This window comes from Lichenostomus cassidix, chromosome 5, assembly GCF_008360975.1.
Source record: "Lichenostomus cassidix isolate B80296 chromosome 5, HeHo_3.0, whole genome shotgun sequence".
Classification (NCBI taxonomy): Eukaryota; Metazoa; Chordata; class Aves; order Passeriformes; family Meliphagidae; genus Lichenostomus; species Lichenostomus cassidix.
In genome coordinates, this window is record NC_139486.1 from 21,017,556 (window position 1) to 21,033,058 (window position 15,503).

Below are 15,503 nucleotides of genomic sequence, written 5' to 3' on the forward strand. Positions count from 1 at the left end.
GAACCACCTATGTACGTGAGAAATACATAGTTTCAATATCTTCCATTAGTAAATTCCTTTCCATGTCATCTGTAACACATAGAAAATTTGTCTGCCCACACCAGCATCACCTGGGCTTCGTATCTCCAATCATATGTCTTTAAATCACACTTCAGGATGGGTACAAATAAGATGCAGAGAGTCTCCCATCCATCTCCAACAGATCTGCCTCATCAGAGGTGAAATTGGAGACATGCTGCTTTTAACAATATTCCATTAGCTGGCTTTACTCATAAACAGCCATCAAGGAAATTCTGCTACACAAAAAAAAGAGGAAGCCTAGATAGAACTGGGATTCATCATCTGTCCCAAGCAAGAAAATTCTCCACAACTAAAGCTCACACTTGGCACAGTTTCCAGTAATTTGTTGGAGACTTCTCACATGCAGCTGCATTTGCTACCCCAGGAGACAAACCACACTTAGCCAAAGAAACTCTGGAATCTGAAGACAACATCTCCAGAAGGCTCAGGGAGTGAAATGGGCAAGTCAGCTCATGAAATGAGGGTGGAAAAGACTGGAAGGAAACAATCAGAGAAGAACGTTTTCCTAGTGTGGGGATGGGAACTTAGCACTGGGACGACCAACAAGGGCAGAGGAGAATCTCATGGGAACACTGGATTTCGTTCCCATCCTCATGCACACCCTCAGCTTTGTGTACCTGAAGTCAGAAGACACAACTTACCTCGCTCACACGTTCTACCCCAGTAGCCAGTGCCAGTGCAGTCGCAGATGAAGCGGTTCCAGCCATCCTTGCACACTGCATTGTTCTTGCACGGGTAGCTGTCACACTGCTTGGTGCTGAGGCGGGAGCAGGAGGACTTGACTCCGGCGGCATTCTGTGCCTCTGCCAGCTGCCGGATGTTCTTGCTTCGCCCATCAATGAACAGGTCTCGGATACAGCCGACATAGCCATAGTTCAGCATTGCTGTCCAGAGCTCTGTGGGAAGGATGAGCCCTGCCCGGTTCTCTGGCAGCCCACCAAGGTACATGTCACCTTCCAGATCCAGGATCTCACTCTCTCCACTGGCAGTGAATGGGGTGCGTCTGCTGTTCACTGATATAGTACCTAAATGAGGAAGATAAGGAGATATCAACACTCTCAGCTACAGTCTCAGTTTAGTTCACCTTTTTCCAAAAACTGAGTGAGGTTTAAGGTCCAGCAGAGGAGAGTGAAGATTCTTCCCTACCCAAACGGAATTTTAGCAGTGTCTCTCACACTGCTCCCCCTCCTCCTGAACCACAGGTCCTAAGGACTTCCATGCAGTGACTGATCATCATCTGTCTGTATGCCAAATTGCATTATAAAGTCAGAAGCATAAGAATTCAATGGCTAAATAATAACATGCAAAATTTGAGCATTATTGAATGGTATTCATCCAGCAAAGCAAAAACTTATTAAGAACACACAGGAGTTTGATGGCATCAGGACCAGAGAGAAAAAAAGAGAAGCAAAATCATATTAATTCACACTATACAGCTCTTTCAGAGAACACTTAATCAGTACCTCCACACCTGGGCCTGGATGATAGACCAACATAGACATGTTTGTAGTTGACATGGAGAGAATGGTTGATGCACTGGAGGAAGCACTGGATTAACATTTAGAGAAACCTTTACAAGGTGGAGCAAAGGGCTGATACCAATGTTTGATGTAAATCAAAACCAATAAATACAAAGCCCTACACCTGGGTCAGAAAAGCCTCACACATGAGCACAAGCTAGCCACCAGCTGGCTAGCAGCAACTCTGCAGAAAAGGACCTGGAGATATGGCAGACAACTTGAACATGAATCAGCACTGTGAACTTGTAGTGGCAAGAAACACTGATCACAAGCTGCAGTAGGGTGTCTTGGTTCCAGCCAGGACAGAGTTAATTCTTTGCATTAGCAGGGAATGGCACAGCCAGGACCCAGAGCTTATTATGTATTGCCTCACATCATTGCCAGGGTCAGGGAAAAAAGGACTCTCCTGACGGGAGAAGGTGTTCTTTCCAGACAAGCAAGTGTGTGGACAGAGCAGTGGGGCAGCACGGGTTCCGAGCCAGAGGGAGTGTTTGGCTGACGCTGGCCCCAAGCCAGAGGGAGCAGTGGGCTGGTGTCAGTCCCAAGCCAATGGAAGCAGTTGGATCGAGCTCCAGAGTGAGCATTTCTGCATGTGAATCACTGTCCCTTTTGTGCACTTTTGTTATTAATATTGTTGCTTTCTGTTTTCTTATCCCATTATTGTTTCCAGTAAATTGTTCTTATCTCAACCCATGATCTTTGCCTTTTGTGCCTCTAATTCTCCTCTCCAGCCTGCCACAGAAGAAAGGAGGAAGGGAAGGGGAAGCAAGTGAGCCATGTGGTTTGAAGAGTCTCAGTGGGACCACTGAATTGTAGAGTAACATTCCTAAGCCATCACATAAGGGAATCTCTAACTCCATAGAAAAGGACATTTTGCACTACAACGGTGGTCAACATGGAAACAGACACCTCAGAGGAGCTTACCAGACTGAAGGCATTCAAAGTTCTACTGCACATGACCCTGAAGAAAGTCTAGACTGAATCAGAACTCTGCAAAGTAAAATACTGTATGGCTTTACAAAGAAAGTTTTCTAATTTTCATTTTATACTGGAAAATTGAGGGAGAGAGAGACAAACTTATCTCTGAAGAACAGTTATTATTAAAACTGTGGTAGCCTCCATATGCTCCAAATAAAATGTGGGCATACTGCACTGAGGCCATTCATGTGTATTTCAAGAAATTGTCCCAGCCCATAAAATAATCAGAACATATAATACAGAAATATAATCAGAGTATATAAAAGAGGTACAGAAAAGCAAAGTGACTTAAGGTCAGACAGTGCATCCAAAGTACAACAGGGAACATAATACACATCTCTCACATTCCAGTGCAGTGCACTCTTCTGAAGAGCATTCAGCACTTTCTGTTGATATGGACATCTGCCCACTAGACACTCATCTAAAAATCAGCAATTCACTTTCCCTAGCTATAAATCATCACATCCAATTGCCTTGTCATTAAGACAGTCTGTCTTCAGATACACTACCCAAGCTTTAAGATTAATTCTACATCATTGCATTTTTATCAGACACCCCTACAGTAAGGAAGGAAAATTAATAGAGTTTGCTCTATTTTCTCTGTGAGAAAGTACAGTCATGTACATACACCCCTTCTTCAGCTGTAATAGGTGTCTTCTTAGAGAACTTCACATATGACACAGACACAAGGTATTCCACGTGTGTGATGTTCAGTAATAAGTGAGGAATAATGTCGGAGGCAGCGGAGTGTCAGAAGCAACAGAGGCTTTACAAATTAAAGGCTCAAAGAGAATCACAGTTATTTGATGAATCATTTTGTATAAACAAGCTGCAGCACCACAGGCATTTTCTCTTTTATAAAATAAGGAAAGAGAAGACATGACAATACACATACCATCACACAGGCAGCTGTCGTGGAGCCACTGGAATGCAGCTCCCCTTCCAGTATCTCCACTGCTACTTCTCAAAAGCAGCCTGTTGAGCACATATTGCTCTAAAGCTTAGAACCAAAACACAGAAGGGCTGAGCTCTAGACAGCTGCTACTATGGAGAGAACAAAGATGTGCAAACACCACAAAGGTAAATAGATCCCTTAAAAGACAAGAAATATTGGATACCATGAAGTATAAAACCTGGAGAAAGATGATAAGATGATGAACAGAAATAGACTAGACAGCAACCTAAACATTCTGAGTGTTTTGTACCCTCCAGTAATTCCTATAAAGGATATGGTACTAGGTTGGATGAACAGCACTTTTAAGACCAAGCTGCTGAGATGGAGAAACTCTGTATTGATCCTAGAAAGGAGCACTAGCATAAGCTGACATCCTTCTTTTTTTCCCCTCCAAATCCCATGTTTGCCACTCTGCGTAGAGTAGATCTAAGTCCAGTTTGAGAACTCAGAAGCATCTAAGCATCTCCTCTGCAGTGCCTTAGGTACTTTATGCTGGACTGAAGATGAAACAGACCAAAACACCCTCAGTCACTGAGGGCAGAAATGGCATACCAAACAGTGCACTGCTGCAACTGTAAACCAAACCTTCCAGTAAGATTTTTAGCGTCTGATCAGGTGGGAATTTATGTATGTTTTGTAACTGATGAACAGCTGAAAACATTGTCCTATGTAACATGCAGGACATTGTGCCCTGGCTAGAAACTGTGACAGGTTTTGTGAACACTCGGTGGGAGCTTTCCCCAAGGACAGAAAGGTTACAGGAAGTTGGGTGTCCATGTCCACACTGCCAGCTTCTGTCAGAGTAGAAAGACGAAAACAGCTTTTGTTGCTCTGGCAGCCAACACAGACCAAAGCATACACAAGGCCTAAGGGGACTAGAGATGCCAGAGGTTATCTGAGCATGACTGCCAAGCTTCCCTGCCTTAGTGCACTGCAGTAGTGAATATTTGGATTTTTAGGCTATTTTACTAAGATCAGCAGAACCTGAAGTTTTGGACTCTTAGAGAAATGGGAAAAAGAAGGGGAGAGATCACACCTAATAAAGGCCTGGCTGCTTTAGTAAGGAGAATCAGAACTTCTAGGTCACTAGCTCATTAAACAGAAATGGCTGTTTTTAGCCTCCACTAAGTAAATTCATTATTTCAATTTCTAAATTATAGGCATCCATATTGAGGGGAAAAAATTCTTCAAGGTGTAACCATTCTTCAGTCCACATGTGGAAGAAAAGGCAAGGACTAAAAAATCAGAGATCTTGAACTCCTTTTTCACATTTATCCAGTGTCACTGGATAAGAGTGACTGGATGCTTGCTAAAGGCACGATGTGAAGAAATCAATGCCAGTATCCCAGTTTTCTCAGGACACAAGACATCAGTCATTAGGATCATTAACCAAGCATTCATTGTGAGCAGAGAATACAATTAAATAAAAAGGAGCAGAAAAAAAAGGACATCATACAAATGTGTTCTTTCTTGTCAAGAAGGCTGTTTCTAATTCAAAATCTGTTACTTCTAATCAGTGTACAGAACATCACAAACCTCCCTGCCAAGTGACAAAAAAGTCAGTCCTATAGTGTCATCTGTCAAGTAGCAGTGCCATCGGTCACACCCTCCTGTGAACATGTCCAAATGAACGTGTGTCCATCTTCACAGGGTTTTGCAAACATTCGTTGCATAGAGTCTAGTGTAATTTCTGTCTCTTCTCCCTTTGCAGCTGCTTCTTCACGGATGAGACAGTCCCCAAGTGAGCAAGCAAAACTGAAGTCAGTACTGAACACAACTAATCGAGTTTATCCCTGGAAGTTAATTAAATTTTAGCAATTCTGAAGAAATCAAAGCTCCATTTATTTATTTATGGCTTCCTTTGTAAAATGCTCCCATCGTTGTCTTGAGGAGATAGCAATATATAACCACACATATTAAGTCCAAGCAGAGCAGCATGCCAAATACAAAGAAACTACTCACATCATCAAAGAAAAAAATAGCTTCAGGCAAAGACCTGTTCAAACAGCTAGGGCTTGCACGGTATCTCAAAGTCAGCTCTTCTAAAAGCTCAAGGGAAGCAAATTCTAGCACTACATTCTCTATACTGATGGTATTCAGCAACTGGAAACATAAAATTAGGGACCTAAAACTATCTGGAGATCACCAGACAAATCACAAATCCACTTGCAAATGCAAGCAAAATTCCTTTGGAAGGGAAGGCTTTGAGATCCAGATGGTTCAGAAAAAATTGAAGTACAATTGTTATTCTCTAGACAAATTATTCTCTGAGCATTTTTGTTTTCCCGCACAATTTCAGAGTAAATCATGAGTATGTTAGCTTGATATTCAGCACTGGAAACAACAAAAATACCTCTTGGCAATTGCATGGTAGGTGTATTTTTAGAAATAAACGAAAACCCATATTAGAAAATGAGAAGCTGCAAAGAAGGAAAAGAAACATCCACCAAATGCTGACTCAGACTTTAAGATTAGAATCTGACATCCAAGAGAGTAATGAAACCTAACTGAAAACTACAGAATACTAAAGGAAACAGAATGGGATGAAAATGTTGATTTTTCGCCATAATTTTGTTACTGGTTCTGCTCATTACTCTTATTTTCCTCGTGACAAGATCCCAAATGCAAAAACCCAAAGTACATCAATAAGAATTTCTCAAACTGAGATCAGTGGTTCTGAAGGACCTTAAACCTTACCATGGTCTACAAAGAAGCCATCACTGTAACTACGCATGCAATTTCAAAGATAGGTCCAGAATATCCGAGGACTGTGAATAAAATATTAACAGACTGTCTCTGTGATGTGAACTTTGGATAGCACACTAAACATTTAATGAAAATCTAACCATTCACATCTTTGCTTTGCTGGATAAACATCACTGGAGTAACACTAAGCTTTTTTAAGGAGGTGACTCATATCTAACAGGTCTTGAATGTTCTGAGAATTAATACACAGCCCTAGGTCTGAATCTGAAATGTGAATCTACTCAAGAAAAAGTTATAACTGTACCCGATCTTCCATCTCGTTGAATATCCACATGATACCACTCTCCATCATTGGCTTTCTTCTGGGTGGCCTTGACTTTAATGGTCCCAGAGCCCATGTCCAGCAGCAAGTAGAGGTTCCCATCTAGAAGCTCAACCGCAAAGAAGTCTACCTTTGTATTCTTCTGGCTTCTGGTATCTTTCCTCTCCTGAGGCTTGCCGTGCGTGAAGAGGATCAGTCCATTGGGTTCAGTGGTTCGGAAATCAAATGAGATGGAGCCCATCCTTTTGGTATTCCATTTAGGCAGACTAATATAGGCCTCAGGTGTCTCAAAGCTGATGGGATCCAGCGTAGCCACATTTTCACATACAAACTTCACTTCCCCATAGATCTTCATCTTAGTATCACCAATCCGTGCCAAGCGAGACAGCTCCAGACGAATGTCATTATTCTTATAAACAACCTGCCAGACACAAGGAAAAGTATCATACATCAATCCTGCATACAATACAAATACCCCAATTACTTTCAACCATGGCAGATAAAATTCTCCCAGAAGGCAGTGGGGAGCAGAAAGGAGACAGTGCAAGAGTCTGACATCATGACAGAGGGAGTGAGTAGAACCAGAAGAGTATGCAGAAATGACAGCAATGGGTACTTTGCAATGACTATAGATCAGATAAGCAGTCAGAAGAGAATATTTCACTGAAGGGTGGTGAGAACAATTAACTCTACCACAGGCCCACTCGGCTGTACATAAAATCCAGTGTGTGTCTGGTACCATGCTGTTATATTTGCATAAATCCCATACAAAATACATAACAAAGTGTAACCTCCATGTCCATCTCTACCAGCCACAGCAGGGAACTCAGTACCACCACTGTCATTTCTCTATTATTCCTATAAGCCTACTTAACTACTAGTAGATAGATGCAAAAAAATTCAGCAAGTTATTGTGAACTGTTAGTGATTGACATGTGGCTCATAGAGAAAAAAATAACAAAGACTGAAAATTTCTCTGAGCAAGCAATCTTAGATCACTACTGACACAAACTTGCCACTGAGATACCTCCATAGTTTACCCTTGCTGCAGGAAACCAACAACCTCTGTGCTAACACATAAAAATCTGTACATTTTCAGTGCTTGGACTCTCACTTTCTCTGCCTTAAGGACCAGAACTGTGGGCTCTATGCTGCTGCATGGATTGAAATTAGCCAAGAGAAGAGTCTCAAACAGGCAAGCACTCCTGAGCATGCCTGGCTTACTCAGGAGTCCAGATCTCCTACTCTTCTCTTTCTCTCAGGTACAGAATTCCTGAAAAGCAGACTCTTCTCAGCCCTTGCCATTCTCACAGAGACAGGAACCAGAGAAGGCACAAAATTAAAATACTTGTAAACTGTACTTCCTCTCAATCACCTTCCAGGCTTGCTCAATACACAGCTGGCACATACAGCAAGCAAAACTACTTCTGCAACTAGCACGATTTTTCTTGAATTCTTTTCCAGTGGTAGTAATGAAGACTGATTTCTTCTAAGGAGTTATTATTCTAAAATACGTTGTGTCTGTCACATATAGTATATACATACAAACAATTTGATTTTTGCTTTCAAAAACCTATCAGGATGAGTTGTCAGCAATTTGTTATGAAAATAGAAGGGAAGGAGATATGCATTGTTACTTCTACAATTAGGACAGGAAAGTCAGAGAAATGTATATACAGTAAATATAAAAAAGGAAACAAGGGAGAGAAGGAGGGACAAGCTTATAAATTAGGTGACTTCAGGATGAAAAAATAAATGAAATCTCAATTCAACACATTTATAGCTAGCAAAGAATTTCCAGCTTTTGTTAACCATTAAAGGAGAATTTCCACAGTGCAGTCAGCACAGCATCAGATTTTCTTGTTGCAAAGGCAAAATACAGAGTGAAAGGAGAAGCCAGCTGTTAAATCCCATTTGGAGAAATGGCACAAAACTCTAGTTCCTCCCAGCAGAGGACACTATTGACGCACAGTAGCTTGTTTTAGTCCAATTCCCAGCAAAGTACCCTACCTTCACACAGGCATCAGAAACATCAAGTCTATTAATATCTACAACAGGGATAAAATATGTTTCAATTTATGACACTGTAGTAGTTTTATTCTGCAGATTAATTGTGTCAAATGCTCTCATTAGAGAGCTCATACACCTCCTTCCAGTGACACAGCAAGAGGGTGCATTAGAGCCTCCTCTCTTACCAGACAATGAGGTGCACCTCAGTCAGACTTTAGTCCTGAGCACTGCATGAAGTCCTGTCTCTGCTTCTCAAGCAGAAAGAGAAAAATAAATAGAGCAACTAAGATGATGGAACAGGATGCTTTATGAGGATAGCCTGAAAAGGCCAAGTTCATATTTGGAGAGGACTGAGAAAAACTTGATTGAAGTTTACAGAAGATGGAGAAGGTTAATACAGAACCACGTTTTGCCAAACCCAGCAATGACAGAGTTAAAGGCACTTGCTGAAACTTGTATGAAATCAGCACTAAATGGATTTTTAGAAGTACTTATTTACACAGAGGGTAGGGAACTTCTGGAACATGATGCCAAGGGAGGTCATGGAAGTAGGGTGCAACAAGACACAAAAAGAACCAGAAAGAAAAATTTACAGCAAATCCACAAAATGATACCAAAGGAAAAAGGAAGGAGTGTGCCCTCTAGCAATTGCAAACCAACAGCAATGGGTGCTGTGGGAATGTAAGGGAATACCTCTGCTAGTAGCAGCTCCTAAGGTAGGAGAACTGCCCTTAGAGAATATCACTAACTCTTGCTCAAACCAACACTCCTCTAAACTGTATCTTGACCCACTCTTTCAACACATGAGAGGAGCAGACAGGTAGCACTGTACTCTGCATATGATTGATGGGTAGTGCTGGGTTTCTCTAGCCATGACTCAGTGATCTGTTTTCAGCAATCCCTGCAGGTTGCTGGTAGAGGCAATATCACATACACATGAGCCACATACAGGTTACATCTCCCTCTTTGATGTATTTGATACTTAAGCAACAGGTCCCATCTTTTCTGGGGAAACGCAGAGGGTCTGCCTCTGGGTTTAGCTAAGGTTTGATGCTGACTGCTTTGTATTTCCTTAGTCATACAAGTACCACAGCTGGAGAGTCCTTGAGACAGAAGGCTTTCAAAGGAACTAGAAAAAATTACAAAAGTTAGTTGTAATCAAGAAAGTCACTAACAGTGAAGAATCTCAGGCCAAGGTGGAAAAAACCAGACCAAGAAAGCAAGTACAAAGGAAGACCTGGGAAAGAAAGAAGAAAGGGTGTTCAATAGATACAAGAGCTCTGAATTCAATCTTTTCAAAGAAATATATCCACCCCAATCTGAATCTCTGTTATTCAAATATTGTTCTAAATTATTTTCTTTAAAAAAACCCAAAACACCTAGCTCGAGAAATCTAAAAAGCACCTATGTCTATGGAAAAACTGCAAGTGTTTCCATAGCTGACTTGGTGTATTATTGACAGACACATTTGGACATCAACACCTTGATGTATAATCAAGTACACCAGAACTCTCACCATAACAATAAAAGGATAGAAATAACCCTTGGATGTAAAACCATTTTAAATCCTAGGCAGGAAAGGAGAAATGCTAAGGCAGCTTCTGATAATGACAGTTCAATTGTTAAACCAAAGGTTCAAGACTGAGAAGAGGGAATATAATCAAATAACTGGAATGCAAGTCCCATAGTGGAGAGCATTCAAATTCAGTCTGTTTAACAGGTAGAGGTTAAAAAGTGATTCGATTACAATCTATGAGTACCTGTGCGGAAAATGGAATTTGGCAATAGAGGGCTCTTCAATGCATGTGACAAAGGGACAATGAGATCTAGGGGCTAGAAATTATTGTTAAAGAAATTCACATTTTAAAATATTATGACTTATTTTTACACGAGGGTAATTTGCTACTGAAATAATTTACTACAGGTTATGGTGTGTTCTCTGCTACTGGCAAATTTTAAATTAAAATAGTATCCTGTTTTCTCTAAAAGACATAGTGAGACAGGAATTAATTATACAGCAAATCAGCCTAGATTATCATAATGGCTCTTTCTGGCCTCATAACCCATGAATCTTTGTGTTTTAATGAAATCAACAGATGCTTCAGTGCCATTTCGAGGACAGATGAAACACATCTTTCCCAACTGCTAAAACTTCCCAGTAAAGGAGAAGATGCTACTGTCAATTCTGGTCTGACTTGTGATCAGTGCTTTCAGTGAAGCTTTTTATATTTTTATATTTTTATATTTTTATATTTTTACATGTTTGCGATCCGGCCTTTAAACATACCACTAAAAAGGAAGGCAAGCAACAAGTCTTGGACAAAAAACTTGATTCTATAATTCAAATATATAAGCTCCAAGAAATAATTTCTTAGAGTCCCCTGCTGCAAACCAGAGAAGAAACATTTTCATGTTACACTAAGGAAGCTTTCTGCCAGCAGTAGAAGCTACCATCTGCATAACACTTCCTACCTCGTAGTCTCATTTTACAAAAAACCTCTGAACTGACTGGAAGGCTCTTCATTATATGCCAAAATACCAATTGAAACCCACACCTCTAAATTCAAATGAGGCCATGACTGTCTCAGAATGCTGTTCCTCACTAGGACAGTCTTCCAGTGCCGCACATGGCTTCCACAGCAACTGAGAAGTAAGCAAAGCAATGAAAGAGATGCCCATACACTTGTCCATTTATGTCAGGTGCTTTCTGAACAACGCCAATCTCTCTTGTTTAAACAGAGACAAGCTCAAGCTCATCCCAGGTCTGATATGCGTATCAGAAAAGGTCTAAGGGAGTCAAGACATGATTCCTGATACAGACATGCACATCTCCTTTATTCCATTAGCAAAAGCTATGCACAGAGCTTTTCAAAAGTAACCTTCATTCTTCCAATCTTAAAATTGTTTTATATTGCAAAAATGGAAGAAGAATAATGAAAATAGTACGTTTTTATTTTTTCATGAAGACTGTTTCTAAATACACTTTAATGAAGGAATATTGACCGTTTGATGCCTTTGTTTAATGAATTAGACAAGTATAAATGGATATCAGCTGACAATCAGCAGCAGAATTTCATGACATCCAAAACATTCTGAGGGAAAAAAATATATACATTAAATCATGTTTCCTATAAATTTGCTGAGAAGGAAGAGCTTGTTTTAGGCAGAGCTAAAACAAATTTGCAATCTAGTTTTGCGGTTTCTTTAAAATGGCAACTTTGCAATTCTGAAGCATTCAAGGAATTTCTCCAGCTAAACTTCTTATAAGTTTCACTCATGGGTTAATGACAGCTCTAATCAGATGGCTTTTCACAATGATGAAAAGCATCTCTCTGCAATCAAGTGAAGTTGCAGATAGCAAGGGAGCAACAAAAAGGGAGGAAAAATTATGTGCTAAGTTTGGCCAGTAGCCAATATAAAAGTTCCTCTCCAAGCTGGTGCTATTAAGCGGGAAGCATGATTTGCAGTGCAGGCTGAACACAGACATGCTCCAAAGGGGATTGGCAGTCAATAGCCTGGCAAATTAAACAACAACCACCATGAACCATCAGGAAGAAAAACAATAACCTGAAGGCTGCGTATGTTTAGGTAGCTAGGAAGAGCACCTCTGAAGGCCAGCCAAATTGTTCACCTATTGCATCCTGGATATCGCTTTTTTCTGTCACAGGCTGCACCCATTCAACAACTGCCCATATCAATTTTACCAAAGGGAAACTGCTAGATTTTTAGTCTAGAGCATAAGACTTCTTTAAAGACACCTGCACAGAACCAAACAAGTTCCTACAGCCAAAAAATCAACAAACCAGTTTATCCACTGGTTTATTAAACCTGTGTTTTTGTAGCCAGATGTTGGGGCACTTAGACTGTGGAGGTGTAAAAGCCATGGGATTCCTTTGTTGAGGGTCCTTCCTCAGAGGCACCAAACTCAAGCTATTATTTTGTTATTGCACCAAGATCAAATTATTTTAAGGATCCAGAGGTTTGAGACTGCTATAGGAAACTCAGAGATGAGCTGGTAAGGGAACCTTGCCTGACTGTGTGAGAGGGCAACATGTAGCTGCAAAGGGGTCTCTACGTAGCTTAGGTTCTGCAAGTGTGACTGCCTGAGTGGCGGCTCCTGGATGGTCAGACAGGAAAGTTTCCTTATCACCCAGCTAAAAATAGGAGTATGGTGAATAGAATGCCTAAATAATAAGGCAGAACTATTTCAAGCTTCCATACAAAACTATTTACCGCCTTACAAATCAATTATAGTTTCTGAATAACTTCCAGTTTTGTGGAAAACTGCAGAAGAAAAAAAGAGACTGATTTAGTTTCAAAAGACTTGTGGGAAGATACAGAGAAGCACTCCCTAAAGTAGGATATAAAAAGACAAGGATTCAAGGTGCCAGTAAAGCAGGACTGAAAAACGCAGGGTAGAATTTCTTCAACTGGTTTAGTGAAAATATTTCCTTAACTTACAGATGTCCCGTTCCGCTGTAGAAGAGGGACTCAGGAAGGATTCTTTTTAATAGATTTCTCGGACAAAAAATAAAGCGCAAACACGGCAATAGTATATCTGAGAACTGTTTCTTGATAAAGAAGGGCAAGTGTTCCTACCAAAGGGGGACAGAAAAAGGAATAAAGAGGGGAAAAAGAGAGACAGAGAAAAAGAATAGTGGACAGATCGCTCCCGCTGTACCCCAGGCGCCCCGTCGATGAGGGTTTGGCAGATGGAGCTGAGCTCTGCGAGCTGCCAGGAGCCTGTGTGGCTCCCGGGGCGGCTGGGCGCGATTTCCGAACAGCAGCAGCTGCGTGTGCCTGCCGTGGGTGAGGAACAGGAGCAGGATTCGAGGAGCAGCTGCAGGGGGTCAGGGTCAGAGCACGGTGGCTGCACGTGGCGGCGGCTCGGGGCTGGGTGCAGGCAGGGTGCAAGCGGCGGCGGCTCCGTCGGGGAAACAGCGAGCACGAGGTTGTCGCGGCGACGGAGCTGCCTCAGGCAAGCAGCGAAGCAGAGCAGGATACAGGCAGGCAGGCAGAACAGCCAGGAAGGGAGCGGGATTGCAGGGAGGAGAATGCGAAAGGGGGAGGGCTCCAGGCGAGCCCCGCTCCCTCCCAGAAACCCAAACAAAATGCCCCCGGTTGTGTCGCAGTTAGCTGCTTTGATGTGCCTGGCCGACCTATCGCGTGCCTTCCCGCGCACTTTTCCCGCGCGTTTTCCCCGCGCATCCGGCGATCTGCCCCACCAGCGAGGGGAGGTCCCTTGCAGAGCAGCAGTGGAAGCTTCCTCTCTCCTGATCGCTGCCAGGCAAAGCGTCTCGGGGACAGAGCTCCCAGACGTGTACAGACCCTAAAGTAATTTTTTCACCTCATGTATAACACATGTTGAGGCATAAATTTCAGATTGGTCTCTCACAATAGAGAAGACAGAGGACCCAGGGCTTCACTGGGGTCACAACTATCCTTTGATCCCAAAAGGGACATCACAACAGCCACATGGCCATCAGAGACATGGCAGTAGCCCAGGAGTCCACATACAGCCAGGCACAGGCATGTGGCCATCATGATGTCACTGCAGACCCCACAATTGCATCTTGGGACAAACATAATGGGAACATAAGAAATTATATCTATCTATTTGTGAAAAAAGTCACGACGCTGTCTAGATGGGGGAGAAGCCTTTATATAGTTGAAAGAGAAATGCTGCTGAAGGATTCTATAGCCTCAAAGACTAAAGCAGTTTGCTAAGATACCAAAAAGGCAGCATTGGTTTTAGCATGAACTAGGATTTGAGGATGAATGCTCTTTTGTGATGGAAGCATCAAGTTCTCTTCTTTCCTTGCTACACAAACTTCAAGTTCTGCAATACTTGAAGAAAGGGATCACAGGAAATAAGTTATCATTTCTGGATTTCTTAAAATATCACTTTCTCACAGATTTTTCTAAGCAATGGTGAGAAAGCATCTAAACTCAGTATTTTCTAAAGTATATTTCTCATATCACAGCAGCCAACTTGAGACTGTGAAAATGGTTTTGCAGAAGTGCTCATTAGCCAAAATCTGTAAGTAAATACAAGGGCATATTTTGTCTTTACCGCTAAAGCTAAAACAAATACTCCAAGAAATTAGATTTAGATTTCTCATTCTGTTTCTAAAGAACTAGCTGATTCTTGAACTGACTGGTATTTGACAGTAACATAGTTCACCTTTGTGTCATAGCAAAGTGTTCAAGGCATTTCACTGTGGATTCAGGTGCACAAACTGCACTTTCCTCTTGTTTATGTTCTATTCAGCCTCCATTTGGCCTAGTAACAGAGAAAAGCTGCAGGACAGGGAAGCCAAGATGACTAGCTGCACTGTTCCTCACCTTTGCCACTGACAAATTGCTAGCCCTGAAAAGCAATTTGTACCTTAGATGTATTTCTGGGTTTAAGGACATAGAGAAGATATGTCTGTACTTTAAAAATATTCATCCATATACAATAATGAGGAAATTCTCTGCTCTACACTGAGCCTAGTGCAGAGGTAAAACAAAATTGAGAAAAAACCCACTTAGCTACATATGGAAAATCATTCATTGGGTGGGTTGAAAGATGCATCCTGGAATGTGTGGAGACACAGAAAGAGGTAGTCCTGTACTCTGCTGGAGATCATGTCCAGTTTGGAGAACTGCACTTCAAGAAAGGAGTGAAACTGTTGGCAAGATTCCTGACAAGAGCAATGAAAATAACCAGGGGTCTAGAAAACAGGAAAATTTGAAAGGAGATGCTATAAAGTGCTTAAATAGAAAGTGGAAAGGAACAATCTCTTCTTTGTAGCCATGCTGAAAAGGACAAAAAATGATTGGCCAAAAATTACAGCAAGAAAATGTTAGAAAAGACTTTTTTAAATTTAGGAACAGTGAAGCACTGGAAGAGATTGTCTGAAGAGCAATGATCACTGGAGACCTTTAC

The 15,503-nt window shown here is 41.6% G+C and overlaps 1 protein-coding gene across 14 annotated transcripts in view; it reads right to left on the reverse strand.

The window, feature by feature from the left end:
* NRXN3 (neurexin 3) overlaps positions 1-15,503 on the reverse strand; it is a 982,570-nt gene that overhangs the window by 675,294 nt on the left and 291,773 nt on the right. For all 14 annotated transcript variants that reach the window (XR_014852509.1, XR_014852510.1, XM_085061643.1 and 11 more), the window contains exons 7-8: positions 6,545-6,983; positions 723-1,106 (exon numbers count right to left, since the gene is read on the reverse strand). Coding sequence is in view for 12 of the 14 variants with exons in the window: in XM_085061643.1 (XP_084917769.1) it covers positions 723-1,106; positions 6,545-6,983 (823 nt within the window). In the remaining 2 variants the exon portion in view is untranslated. The remainder of the gene's footprint in view (positions 1-722; positions 1,107-6,544; positions 6,984-15,503) is intronic.